Genomic DNA, 14,880 nt, shown 5'->3' with positions numbered 1-14,880 from the left:
ACCCTTCAGTCTGCAGGCCAACACTCTATCCACTGAGCCAAACGGGCTAGGGCTCCCTACTTTTATGAATGAGAAAACCAATGCTTAGTAAACATATAAATAAATGTCTAGATTTTTATTGGGTTGAGTGTTTTTTATGACAATTTTTTTAATTATATGACAAGTTCAAATCAGGATAACATCGATTTTTATTTGGGCTGGGCAAATGGGAAGCTGGATATTGGAAGAAGGGAGTAAAGTAAGGCCACCGCATTTATTTACTATATACATTTACGTATATAAGTAGTATATATGTATGTAAATTTAAAATTATTAGAAATATATGGATTACCATGTTAAAGAAACCGAAACATTGTTACTCTATGAAGACACACAAAAAAAGAAAAGTCCCTTGAACATGAAAACAAGGGGATGTTAGAGGACTCGGATATTTAAAGTACATATATGTGGAACTGAAATACCCATTGACAGCAGCTCTCTTGCATGGTGCTCAGACACTGCAGCATTTGCTTTGAGATGTCTGTCTACTTCCACTGCTCAGCAAGCCCTCTTCTCCATGTCACATGTTTTCCTTTAGCTGTTGAGAAAGGAGGAAGCAGCCCATGAACAGGCCCTGTTAGCCAGGCACTGGTGTTGCTAGGAGTTGGCCTTACACAGTGGTTTATTGTGGAAATATTCACAGAACACCAATACCAGACAAGGCCATTCTGCAGCTGTGAAAAATCAAAACAAGTACCCTGCAATCATGTCTGAACACAAAAATATGAGAGTTGTCCAAACTACAAAAATGACCAAACAGACCCCTATGCTGGCCAATATGCATTACCATATGCACCAATTACAACTTTAGCTTCATTCCATTCCTTGTATCTTATTAGATATATTTACCCAAAGTATAGGTTCCCCTCTATTCCCAACAGCGTGCAATCCTGGGCAAAGCCCCAAAGTTAGTGAACACAAACCCAAAACCTATAATAAATCCTAATACCCTCTTAGTGAAACACACCACATCTCCCCACAGTATGTATTCTCTTTTGCTGCAAAGAGCAATAGACCCATCTTGTTCAACTGCAGGTATGTTCACGGTGGTCTTTGGATGGAAAGCATAGATGAAAACACAGATTCATCTAAAGCACTCGTTGCAGGGACCAGGACTCTCAACTCATGAATAGTGTGAATCTCTATGAGGTGCCACCTGCTCAGGGCTGGGAGGTTAAATTCATGCTGCATTGAGTTTCTGTATTTTGTTGAAGCACTTCAATGTTGAGTTTATTATGTATCCCTAGGAATAAGATCTCTCAGAATTTTTTGTCTGATCAGTACTCTTTGGTAAAACTGTTTTTAGTCTTCCCTGTTTTCATTGCTCATTAGCTTATTTAATATTTAGTGTTGTCTGTAAGAGGCAAAGTCTGTAGGAAGAAGATGGAGATAAGTCTGAAAAGCCTGTTTTTGAGCTGATCTTCAAGAGCTGAATATTTCAGAAGTTCTCCTCAGACCAGTGATCTTAGGACAAACTGTTTCAGGTGGCCATTTTAACTCTGATAGACTTCTTCCTCACTCTTGCTTTTTTTGTCCCTGAGAACTGGTTTGTTTAGTTTTCTCTGGACCATGGGTAATGACTGGCCATTGGCCAAGTTCTGGGGATCAGAAATTACACATCTTTACAAAACACTATTATTTCTCCTAGTTAGTCTAAACCTGCACCTCTTCCAGGCCAAACACCTGCTTCCTTTATGTTTACTCATTATCACAGTAATTTGTACACCTATCTCTTAAATAGGCTCAATTTCATCAGGGATCTTTTGGAATTGCAATGGTCACTTAAGCTTTTGACATGAACAAGATAGTTTATTTGAAAAGTACTTAACAGCAAAAGCAAATAAGCCCTCATGAGCAGATTGCCTGTCTGGTTTGTCTAAAAGAAAGATAATTTTTCAATGTAGGGCTTATCCCTCCTTCATTTCCATAATTGGAATTAAGTTGTGCTGGCTTTTTAATTGCATGGCTTGATAAAATTATCAAGGACCCAAGTTACTATCCAAATGTGCTGTCATTCTCTTTCATGCATGCACTAGTGGCCCGGTGCACGGATTTGTGCACATTGAAAGGAAATTAGTTACAAGAAATATTTTAATATCACTATTCATCCTTTTTTTATAATATAAGTGTCAACCAAATTCATGATCAACAATGACAGATTGAAACACACGCGTGCGATTGGCACCAGCGAGAGCTTTATATGTAATGTGCATGCACGAGTCAACGTTTATTTTTAAATTGCCAGTGCATGTCATCTGTATCAGCCAGTCGATCAGTCAGTCGGATGGTCGGACAGATGGATGGTCGGTCACTTAGCCTTTTATATATATAGATACGTTAAAATCTGTTTTTCAACACCTAAAATTTTCTTCCTCTCCTTAGAGAAAAACACAAAATAAAGCTTTACCAGTGACAATTTCATATCTGCCTGAAGCCAGCTGGCTTCCTGTTTTTTCTTCTTGTTTTTATGTTTTCTGTTCCTCTTACTCTCCATTTCCCTCTATTGAGATAATAAACATTATCTGCTTTATAAAAATCTAGTTTTAGAATGCTTAGCATTCTAAAATACCTACAGTGCCTTTATGATTTAGTAAGTTACCACTGTTTCTATAATTTTTTTAAAAATTAAACTTCATTAAAATGTTTAAAAATATATTCAACTACATGGAATGATAATAATGTATTTTAAAATGGTTCTTTATGAATAATCTTCTCATCTTTTATTAAAAGACAGTTTTAGTTGTCACCATATATTTCTATAAAGAGTAAAAGTGTATATATCCATTCCAGTGCCATCAGTCAAGTGAGCCAGCTTGTCAGCATTTGCTGTGTGGGAAAATGTAATAAACTCTAAAGAAAGTTTTCTAGTTATATGTCAAAGTATAAGCAATTAGGGGCTATCAAGGAGTGCAGCAATCCAAATGGTGAAAAATCTCTATCCCTTCACACTCTGTCTCCTGGTGTCCTTCAGGCCATGTCCTCCCATCTCCTTAGTGACTCCTCTTCCTCGGCCAATTAGATCTCACAGATCCTCACATCCCCTGTTGGTAGTGGCTGTTTTTTATACTTTCACTTACATATCTATACATATATTCTATATACATATATGCCCTCTGGATGATTTTGTCCACTCTGACCATTTTTAATCATGACTCGCAAATTTTTATCTCCAGACCAGACCTTTTGCCCTGGATTCATTCACATCCAGCTGCAGGTATTGTGTTTTGACCCCTGTGCCTTTGTGTATGTTGCTTCTCTGCCCAGAACACCCTGTCATGTCAGGCTAACTCTTAAATCTAGACTTTACACAGATGTCACTCTCCCCAGCAGGCTGAGGGACACAGGTGTCTCTATTCCCTGTTATAGCAACACCCTAGGTATCTCCCTTTCTTTACAAGTAGCCTGCTAGATTATAATCATCTTTTTTTATTGTATTATAACCCCATTTTTCTTGACAGTGGTTAACGATCATAGGTATAACATATATGCACAATAAGTTGTTGAGCAAACAGGTTCCAATTTTAATCTGCATGGTGACTTAACAAACCATTAATTCCAAACCAGATTGTCATGAGGGGGTTGGGGAGAATGCAAATTAAGGTTCATAAGCATCAACAATTTATTGCACTTTTTTCTATTTAGATTGAGTTAGGGACATCCTATAATTAATAAAACAGCCACTAAACTTGTTATGATTTTCTACCAGATAAGTTTCAGGATTGTTGGAATGACATGTTTACCTATATGAATAAGTCCCATAACTACTGCTACTCACTCTATATCCATTTTCCCATAGAAATAAGAATAGTTCTATATGGAACACTTATTGCTCTCATTCACATTGTCTCATTGACTCCTCTCCAAAATCCACTAAGGTAATAAGCTCTATTATTATGCTCACTTAATAGATGACACTGAGGTTGAAAGAGACTAACATTTCCCAAGTCATCCAACTAGTAAAGAACAGGATGGATTTGAACCTGTCTCATTCCGAGAACCTGAGTTCTTAAAGACCATGGCATATGACCTTTCAACCACTGGAAGGAGATTTGTGAAGAGTTTGCATATATTAGGCCAGTCATCAGCAATTATGAAGACAGATTAAACCTTTTGATTCCAGGCACACAAAACCAAACAGACCAGTTCTCAGAGACACAAAGACAAGGCTGGCCCTGCAGAAAAACAAATAAGTTCTGCCCAAGTCACAGCCTGCCCCACGGAGTGGCTTATCTCTACAGGAAAGATTATGTGTGTCTATAAATACAACTTCGGATTACAAATCTATTAAAAATCAGAATTCAGGTCCAATCGGCTTTTGTACTGATTTCTTCCATATGGTCTTGTACTTGAAGAAATACTGGCCTTTTAAAGAAGCAACCATACATTGGCAAGAGCTGTTTGCTCATCAAGGGTCACAGGCTGAATTGACTTGGCAGGAGGTATGCATTTTTCACTGTTAATAAATTATTCGGGTTAAAAAAAGCTCTCAAAAACAGAAATGATGAGGGATTGATTGAACCTTGCAGCAGGGGAAGTATTTAAGGAGAACCTAAGCATTTCAGGGCAGTGGCAAGTGGAGGTGGGGTGGCAGGCACTGCACCTGGTATCTTGCTTGTCTTATCTTTCAAGTATCAGCGTTCAATAGACAGACTCCTGTGAATCTTCAGAGGGGAAAAGAAAAGTGGTGTGTTTTTATTATGTCTTGATGGCCTTCATCCTTATTTCTTAGCCATGTTGGTAATAAACCTTAAATGTTTCAGGAAATGAAGACTTAAATGTCACAACCAGCACTTGATTTTTTTTTTTTTTTTCCCTCCACCACCTACCATGTCCCCAAAGTGGAAACACTGAGAACTATCCTAACAATTGGGCAGTAAAATTCAAACAAAACAAAACAAAAATCTTATTCGCTATGGTTACTTATACTTTCATCTAAAAGGGTAAAACTCATATCCTGTAGGAAATGGTACTTCTTTTAATGTCTTGAGTGCCTAATATATGCCTAATGTGGGTAGTAAGTGAACAGTCTCAGTCCTCAAGGGGGTTGTATGACTATTTTACACGAGGAAGCCTTCTGGATGAAAGGTGAGGAGTGGAGTAAATAGCTGGACAGCTGGAACCTGTCCATGGTACCCTTGGGGCCAAATCTCCTCAGGAATTAGGAGGCAATAATCTGCTTAATGTACGTGTGTGTGTGTGTGTGTGTGTGTGTGTGTGTGTGTGGCCTGGCCTTTGTATACCTCAAAGATGACCACATGGGAAAAGTAATCCCAACATTCGGTCCACAAGCAGTGAAGTGACACAAGTACCAACAGAAGCTGAAAGCGAATCCTTTCTCTGATATCTGTTCATTGTACTGTCTTTTGTCATCAAAAAAAAAAAAGGGAACTCCAAGAGAGTTGTTGGCTTCATTTACAGCTGTACTCCCGTCACCCATCACCTAGCACAGAGCATGGCATGTAGAGACGCTCAACAAGTACTGGGGAAGAATAGAGAAAGTCCATATGGGAAAATGGGACAAAGAGTACTAAGAATGAAGACATATTCTTTTTTTTTTTTTCCAGGAAGACTTCAACCCTGACTCATAGGAAAGATGAATTCAAAGAAGTGAAATATAAATTGGGATCTTTGTTATGGGCCCTATGGGCCAGCATGAAGCTTTCGGAAAAAGATGAAATGGAAGGGTCAACCAAGGACGGAATAGGATTGCTAGTGTTTAACTTTTAAATGTGAATTCTTGACTGAAATGTGTTTGTTCCTGCACTTAAATCATCTGTCCTTACCTTTTCTCATACCTCACATATTTATTAAAGCATTGCTTTAATAACATACTAGTACTTATATAGGCACTGTTGGAATGAGGCCATTACTTCAGGCCAGTGGAAGACCAAAAGGGATTTCAAGCAGGCTATTTGTTGTGATAAAGCAAAAATCAAACTTACTACATTTCCAAAGGAGTATAATATGATGGAGACAAGACCACTACGAAGCTAGAAACTTGGGAAAATCATTTGAAAAGCTCATAAGCATATGTTACTCATGACTAAAGGCGTTGCACTGTTATGCAACATGAGAGTGTCAGGGGAACAATTTTCCAACCTCATGACTCATGCTTCGGTATTGCACACAATACTGGGTGTTTCCTTCATTTTAAAGAAATGTGAACGTAAGTGTGTGTATAAAAATACCTGATATCCAAAACATGCCGACAACAGCTAACAGGTTAAGAAAAATATAAGTTGACACTGTGTCACCAGAGTCCTTCTTCCAAGACGGAAAGTTACTCCACATTTTGAAAAGTACGACCGGATAGAAAACTTCCGAACCCTAGACCAGCTGGGTCCCACCGTCTCTTTTCTAGAACTGGTTTCTGAACTGCCCAAATAGGGCAGGAGAGCTAAAGCGTGGGAAGAGGCCATAAAAAATAATTGCCCTCCCGCCGCATCCATACCTACTCTCCCTCTCCTTTGCCTTCAGGCGATCAGGGAGAGCTCCCAACTCTGCCCCACCAGGCCCGGGGGTCCCTCCGGGCCTCCCGATCCGCCCGTAACGCCTCCAGAGTGACCTGCGGACCAAAGCCGATCCGCCAGTACCTGCTCCAGAGGCCTCCGGCGGCGGGCCCCGCGACCACACAGCTCTCTCGACCACACGGTTTTCACCGACTTTATTGGCCCCCGACCCCGGTGGGCCCCTCCGCAGCCCACCTCCCCACTCGATCGCGCCGACCCTCCTCGGCATCCAGCACGGTCACACACACGGCGGGGCGGCTCTGGGAAGAGCCTTTGCTCGGAAAGCCAGCTCCCCGGCGCCCGGCGTCGGGGTCACTTGCTCTTCGCCTTCTGACTCTCCGTCTTCTTGGGCAGCAGCACGGCCTGGATGTTGGGCAGGACGCCGCCCTGGGCGATGGTCACTTTCCCCAGCAGCTTGTTCAGCTCCTCGTCGTTGCGGATGGCGAGCTGCAGGTGCCGGGGGATGATCCTGGTCTTCTTGTTGTCCCGCGCGGCGTTGCCGGCCAACTCCAGGATCTCCGCCGTCAGGTACTCCAGCACCGCCGCCAGGTACACCGGCGCCCCGGCGCCCACCCGCTCCGCGTAGTTCCCTTTGCGCAGCAGCCGGTGCACGCGGCCCACCGGGAACTGCAGCCCCGCGCGGGAGGACCGGGACTTGGCCTTGGCCCGCACTTTGCCGCCCTGCTTTCCGCGGCCAGACATGCTCACCTCTCGCCTAAAACTCCAGCGAGCGCAGCGAAGCCGGCGGTCCCGGCGGGGTCTGGGGACGCAGTGCCACGCACCGGAACTGCCTCCGCCAGCGCTGGGCGGCCGCGGGGCAGCGCCTTCCCATTGGACGCCGCGACAGCCTCGGCTCCGGTTACCCGTGATAGGCAGGCTCCGCTCCCAATTAACACGCTGGCAGAGGCACCGCCTTCTCCGGTTCTCTCCAATCAAAAGAGCCAACCTCAGTTCTCATCTACGGAGCCGTCCGTGGGAAGGGTCTGCCTTTGGGGCTCCTTTGAAGGCGTGGGGTCCTGAGATTTCAGCCACGCTCCCACTCAGCAAAATAAAGTCTTAAGATTTTGCACTGGCCGGTGTGCTCAGTGGTTAGAGCGTTCCTCCCTTTCTCCTCCTCCCCTACCCCCCCCCCCCCCCCCACTTCCCGAATGGAAGGGTCCCAGGTTCGATTCCCAGTCAAGGGCTTGTGCCTGGGTTGCGGGGTTGCTCCCCATCCCCGATGAGGTCGCGCATGGTGTCAGATGTCGCTGTGCCCTGTAAGCGGATTTTCTCAAATACCTCAAACTTTTTAAACAGGGGGCCAGTTCACTGTCCCTCAGACGGTTGGAAGGCCGGACTATAGTTTAAAAAAAAAACCTATGAACAAATTCCTATGCACACTGCACCTATCTTATTTTGAAGTAAAAAAACAAAACGGCAAAAACACCCGCATGTGGCCTGCGGGCCATAGTTTGAGGACGCCTGTAACTACAGCATCCTAGCCAGGTAGAGCCTGCACTGGCGGACAACATTGGTCCTCAAGCGAAAACTCTAAACTCTCTACCGAATTCTGCCGGCCCAGTACAGGGTACGTTGCCTGTTCTTTAAACAAGTGCTTGGCTTCCTGCAAACCCAAAGGCTCCAGCTGATTACCCAACTGGCTAGAAGAGAAGCTTCCTATGGAGTTGTTCATCTGAACTTGAACTAGATCAGATGACTCTGGGTCCTTGGAGCTTTGGAGTGAGGAAACCAATGGTAAAGTGCCTGCGGAGGGGTGGGGGGTGGGGGGGAGGAAGGGGGGGGAGAAGAAGAAAAAGGAAAAGAAAGGGGGGCGTGTATGTGTGCTCCTGGGAGGGAGAGCACCTGAAGCAATATTTTAAATAGCAAAAAATTAGGGAAAATCCGTATTCATAAAATAAAAAACTGCTTGAATAAACAATAAAAATCTACAAGATTAAATACTACACTGGAGTGGTTAAAATGAAATTAATAAAATTATTATCTACATAGGATAAGTGGAACAATGATTAGGATGAAATTATGTAGATCATTTTTATATTGGATTGTTTCTTAGTAATTTGTAGAAATTTTAAAGTAATCTGCACATGTTAGTCCTTTGACAATTAGACATATTACAATGATTTCTTAGTTGTATTTTCACTCTCTATATTATACTAAGGAATAGAACTTCTTAATTCTAATGCAGGAGGAAAAAACTAGCTTTCCCTTTGTAATTTTTACACTTTTGTGTTTATTTTAAAAATTGAAGAACAGATGGTTTCAATCTTATACTTAATAATAAAATAAGTAAAGAATAGAAGAAAAATAAAACAGTTCTCGCAATTTGTTAGAAATTAGTGCAACCTTGACACCAAAACCATTTCTCGTATTATAAAGGTAAATTACAAACCAATATCACTCAAAACATGGATGAAAAAGCCAAATGAAAGAGCAAATCAAATCTAGCAATGTATAAACAAAACAAAAAATATGAGCAAATGGGGTTTATTCTAGGAATGCAACTTTCAACATGATAACACATGCTGATATAATTTGCTCATTAAAACATAAAAGTAGAAAAAGCATTTAATCATCTCAGTGGATGCAGAAAAACAATAAAGTGTTGTTTTATGAATAAAAACTTGGAAAATTAAAAGAAAAATAGAAGAAAATATCACTGACATGATAAAAGAATCTAAAAAATAAGATTAAAAAAACTAAAGCCCACAATAAATATCATACTTAATGGTGGAATATTTAAAAGAATTACCTTTAAAATAAGAAACATAAGCCTGGCCAGCGTGGCTCAGTGATTGATCATCCACCTATGAACCAGGAGATCACAGTTGGATTCCTGGTCAGGGTCAGGGCACATGCGCAGGTTTCGGGCTCAATCCCCAGTAGGGGGCGTGCAGGAGGCAGCCGATCCATGATTCTCTCTCATCATTGATGTTTCTAACTCTCTCTCCCTCTCCCTTCCTCTCTGAAATCAATAAAAATATGTTTATTTAAAAAAGAGAAGCCAAGGATGAGCCCAAGATTATATATATATTACCTCAGAATGAAGGTAGGGGAGGGTGGGGGTAAGGTGGAGAGATCAACCAAAGGACTTGTATGCATGCATATAAACATAATCAATGGACACAGACACCAGGGGGATGAGGGCATGGGGGGGGGGGCAATGGGGGGATAAGGACACATATGTAATACCTTAATTAATAAAGAAAGAAAAAATATATTTAAAAAATGAAATTTAAAAAGAAAAGAGGAGCCAAGGATGAGCCCAAGGTTTTACACACACACACACACACACACACACACACACACACACACACGTGGCCCAGTGCACGAAATTCATGCAGGGAGAGGGGGGTGTCCCTCAGCCCGGCCTGCACCCTCTCCAATCTCTATCCACTGAGCCAAACCAGCTAGGGCAGTGGTCGGCAAACCGCGGCTCGCTAACCACATGCGGCTCTTTGGCCCCTTGAGTGTTCTAACGCCACTTCTTCAAAATAGACTCGCCCAGGCCGAAAACTAACTTCTGCACATGGGCCACGAAGTTTCAATTGCACTGTACGTGCGTGCCCGCATATGGTATTTTGTGAAAGAGCCACACTCAAGGGGCCAAAGAGCTGCATGTGGCTCACGAGCCACGGTTTGCTGACCACTGAGCTAGGACAATAAAAATATATTTTTAAAAAATAAGTAAATAATAAAATCAGAAACATAAGATATATACTGTTAGGTGAAAATAGTAGATAAGAAAGGAGGAAAGATAAGAATATAAAAATTGTCTTAACTCCCCACCTAGCAAACTCAGATGCACACTCTCTCCACTCCTATTTAAAACAATACAATAAAAGGAGAAAAAAGATACATGCCCAGGTTGTGGGCTCGATTTCCAGTAGGGGGCGTGCAGGAGGCAGCCGATCAATGATTCTCTCTCATCATTGATGTTTCTATTTCTCTCTACCTCTCCCTTCCTCTCTGAAACCAAAAAGTATATATTTTTTAAAAAGAAAGGGAAATAGAAGAGTACACATTCTCTATTGGTGTGGAGAGAATATTAAAGTCTGGTTATATTATGAGAAAAATGGGAAATAATTGTCAGGAGACATTAATGGTTATTGGGAGATTAATATGGAAAACTATAATAAACCACCTTATAAGTCTTTGTACTTTCCAAATTACTGCCACTCATCTACTTTTTCTTTTAATTCCTCATGGTCCTTTAAAAAATCCATTTATTCAATAAATGTTTATTGAATTTTGACTGCTATGTTCTAGGAGATAGAGATACAGAAATGAGTAAGACACATCAATTCCTTTATATCTTAGAGCTTAAATTCTAATGGGGCAAGCAAATTACTTAATTAATTAATTAACAAGGTAATATCAAATGATGATAACTTTTGTAAAAAAATAAAATAAAGCAGGGTACTCTAACAGAGAATGACTAGGGGAAAGAGGTGTTCTTTAAACTGGATGATCACAAGAAATGCCTCTAGGAGGTGCCATTTGAGCTGAAATCTGATAACAATCAAGATACCAAGTGGCTGGAAGTTAAAGGCAGATAGAACCGCTGAGAAAAATGTCCTTAAGTGGGTGGAACTGTGAGCAAGGCAGGGAGTGAGAGGAGATAAGACCTTCAACGTGGCAAGGTAATTATCACGTAGAGCAATGGTTCTCAAACTGTGGTCCACAGACCTGTTGGGTGAGGGTCCCCAAGACATTTTAAGGGGTCAGCAAAGTCAAACTATTTTCATAAGAATACTAAAATGTTATTTGCCTTTTCCTCTTTGTTGACATTCGTGTTAACAATTTAAAAGCAACGGTGGGGCAAAACTATTATAACCTCAGCCACAAATCAAGGCAGTGGTGCCAAACTATTCTAGTCGTTACTATATTCTTCACCCACCACATACCATTTGTAGGACGTTTGAGTTGGAGTTCAGGCAGGAAGAGATCAGGATTCAAGATATAAAATTAAGTTCAATCACCATGTAGAGATTATATAAAACCATTATATATGAGATCTCCTAGGAAAAAAGTGTAGACAGAGATGAGTAGCAGAACAACCTCCCCCGCTCCCCCCCACCACCACCACCAAATATGCTGCTTTAGTATGATGATTATTTTGAGCTGCAGGCACTAGAAAAACCACAAATGCAGGGAGAGGCTTTCTCTGAACCCCCCGTATCTGCCTTAAAAAAAAAAAAAACTAGATCTTCCAAAAGGAACTCAATTGTCATAAATCCCCTCCCAGGAGTTTCATTAACCAGGGAAAATTAACTCTTATCATGGGAGAGGAGACTAGAAGTTGACACCACACCCAGACAAACTTTGTCACAACTATAACACCTCCCATCTGTTCTTCTAAGAACCCATTTATCTTTCATAAAAATAATTTACCCTTCCCTAAGTGGTACACACTTCCCCTCCTCTTCCGGTTAAGATGGTATTTAACCCTGAATTCTAAGCCACCTCCTTATCTAGGTATCTCCCATGTCTACATAAGGTATCCATGTGATTAAACTTCTGTTTGTTTTTCTCTGTTAATCTGTGTTTTATGACAGGCGTCTCAGCTCAGAACTCAGAGGGGAGAGGGGAAATTATTTCAGACCCTTCAGAAGCTCAACCACCCTGCAGGGCACATGATCTTGTGAACTATCCTGTATTCCAACCCTAGAGATGTCCCTGCCTTGTTTTCTCCCACCTTCATGCAATCTTCTCTACCTTCCCTCCTAAATTCCAAATGTATAAAAAAAACTACCAGCTGTCATTCTGGGAAGCATTTTTGAGATCTCGTGTACCAGCATGCTGTCAGTTTACCTCAACTAAACTCTTATAGAAACTCTCCACGGGTTTGGACATTCTTACATTGACAGTCTTCACCTGAGAACACTTTGTAGAAACCCTTCAACTGGAGGAGAATTTGAAACTTAACATTTCAACGGCTGTCATCTTTTCCTCCCTTCTTAAAATTAAACTCAAAAGCATTAAACTCTGAAACTATTTTGTTATTCCCACCATTCGTCTCTCAAGATCAAGTGCATAACCTGTTTTGTTTTGAAGTCTCCAGTTTTTCCTACGTGAGCCATGCAGAAAGCCCCCGACAGAAGTACCATGCACCCTGAGTGGCAGCTGTGCAGCGATGACACAGGGAAAGTGACACCAGAAACTTCTGGATATGACTTCCTGCTTTTTCTCCTGACAGAATTCAAACCTCTTGCATCATTGTTATTATTCCTGCTAGTTTCATGTTGGTTACAATTTAACCTTGCAGCTTTCTCTCTAAGTTTTTGCTAAGGACTCTCACTAACCTCCACGTTCGTTCGCAGCTTCAGTGTAATTCATCTTTCCTGATGAATTTACAGCTCTGTACTTTGTTTTGTTGACTTTTATTAACTTCTGCTTTTCTGGCAGACGCCTTAATTTAAATCCTCTGTTTTTATTTCACAGGGATGTTGTGGGTGCAACCTGTGAACGGGCTTGGCTTTCCCCCCCACTGTTTTACATCCTTACTTATCAGGGTATTTCCATCATGTCTATATCTCTGAGAGTTTAAAACCTATAAAGATGTTTGAGGCCTGAAAAAAAAGTCTTGGCTCCAAATTACAAAACGATAACTACGAAGTCAATTTTTAAAAGAAAAATGATATGTGTGGAACGTAGTTCCATTTAATACATTTCATATGATGTGTCAGTTTTTTGCAATTTTGAAGGACTAAGAAAACTTTTCTTCCCCTTGTCTTTTTATCAGTTTAAATATAATCCTATTTTTTAGACATTTGTTCATCCTTCAAATAATTTTGCCACATTTTAAGCATTTGAAAAATTAACTTTTTTAAAATTATACATAATGTGAAAAGGAATATCTCTACCAACCTTACATTTCAGAACTTTGTTTTTTCCTTTCAAATATATCTTACTGACTCACTATAAATATGTTTCAGACAATCAAGAAGTATATCTAAATAAATGTAGTTTAAATTTTTGTTCCTGTGGTAGATTCCAAATATTTGTGTTAGGGGTAACATCTAGCCATATAATTATTTTTATTGAATTTATTGGGGTGACATTAGTTAGTAAAATTATATAAGTTTCAGGTATATATAATTATTTCTTGAATACAACTAAAATTTCTTCCACTAGCATTCTTTTCTAAAATAGTAATATTGGTATATGCTTAAGTTTTTTTCAGTTAAATTAATTTCAGTAAATAATTTCTCAATTAGAAAAGACATACCTATTATGCACCAAGGAAGGAGTAATCGATGCTGCTGTTTAGAAAATGGCATCAAGGAATAACAACAATTAACAGTTGTTGATCAGTTACAAGGTACCAGGAACTTTATAAGACCATTTTCTATTTTCATTAACCCAAACTTCCCCACATGGGGATCTGCAAAGTTCACAGCAACAGTAGTAACTTAATTTTCACTTGCTGTTGCTCCTGTGAGATTGTATTTCTAGAAGTTACTAGGCATGTTGAATAATGTCCATTAAACCTATTTGTACCGGATACTGGTATGGGCCCACTGAGCATGAGGGTCTCCAGCAGGTTGTGCTCCCTGGCAGGTACAATGTGTTAATATACTGAAGTCCTACCCCGGCCCCTGGGTGCTGCCACTGCGCCAGCAGGCCTTGGCACCACCGTGGAGGACCCTCAAAGTGCCAGAGCAGGGTGTCAATCTTTGACCAAGTGGGGAACAATATCCTTCTCCTTAATGTGATGAAACCTGTTAGAGGACTCCTAGGCAATGATGTCTACAACTTAATATTCTGCTGAGTACTTTACTGGGTTGCTCTTTCTGTTTTTATTCCTGATCTTTTTCTCCCTTGAACTAAGACATGCATAGATGGACTGGATTGGAGACAGATTTAAGTAATGTGGCACCTAAGTTCCACAGTGCAATGCTTGGCTTTTCCCGAAGAATGAATTGCCTCCAATGTGGCTCTTCAACCCCGGATAAGTGGCTATTGTTTGGGCAAATCCTATCCATCATCTGACACATCTACCCGTGTCCAAACTCCAACAAGGCTGGCAGCTCAGGTTATTGGCTAGAATAGAAACTAAATTTATTTTAGAAATAAAAAACTGAACATCAGCAAATGTAGGTCATCTACCCAAGTCCATATGCTTAGCAAACAGCTAAAATGAGATTCAAATGTAACTCCAAGTTTTGTGTGTTTTGTTTTTAGTTTAAAAATATCAAACTGCCATCTAGAAACTCAAGCTCTTCTTTATCTCAAGGTACACCATTCTGTTCTTTAATGCGTGCCCTGCCTTTCCAACTACCTGCTAAGGATGTTTCAATAAACAGCACTGACATTTACAGGAGGAGTTTGC

General features: G+C 40.8%; 1 protein-coding gene across 1 annotated transcript; it reads right to left on the bottom strand.

Moving 5' to 3' along the window:
• Positions 1 to 117: 117 nt before the first annotated feature.
• On the bottom strand, positions 118 to 7,334 carry H2AJ (H2A.J histone). Its single transcript, XM_079773911.1, is given in 2 exon segments — positions 118 to 6,881; positions 6,884 to 7,334. Coding segments are annotated over 2 exon segments (462 nt in total). The 5' UTR covers positions 7,251 to 7,334; the 3' UTR covers positions 118 to 6,786.
• Between the last annotated feature and the right edge of the window lie 7,546 nt (positions 7,335 to 14,880).

The sequence above is a fragment of the Cnephaeus nilssonii genome, assembly GCF_951640355.1.
Source record: "Cnephaeus nilssonii genome assembly, chromosome: 6".
NCBI lineage: Eukaryota > Metazoa > Chordata > Mammalia > Chiroptera > Vespertilionidae > Cnephaeus > Cnephaeus nilssonii.
The sequence above is the reverse complement of the archived record's forward strand: the minus strand, read 5'-3'. Positions and strand labels throughout refer to the sequence as shown.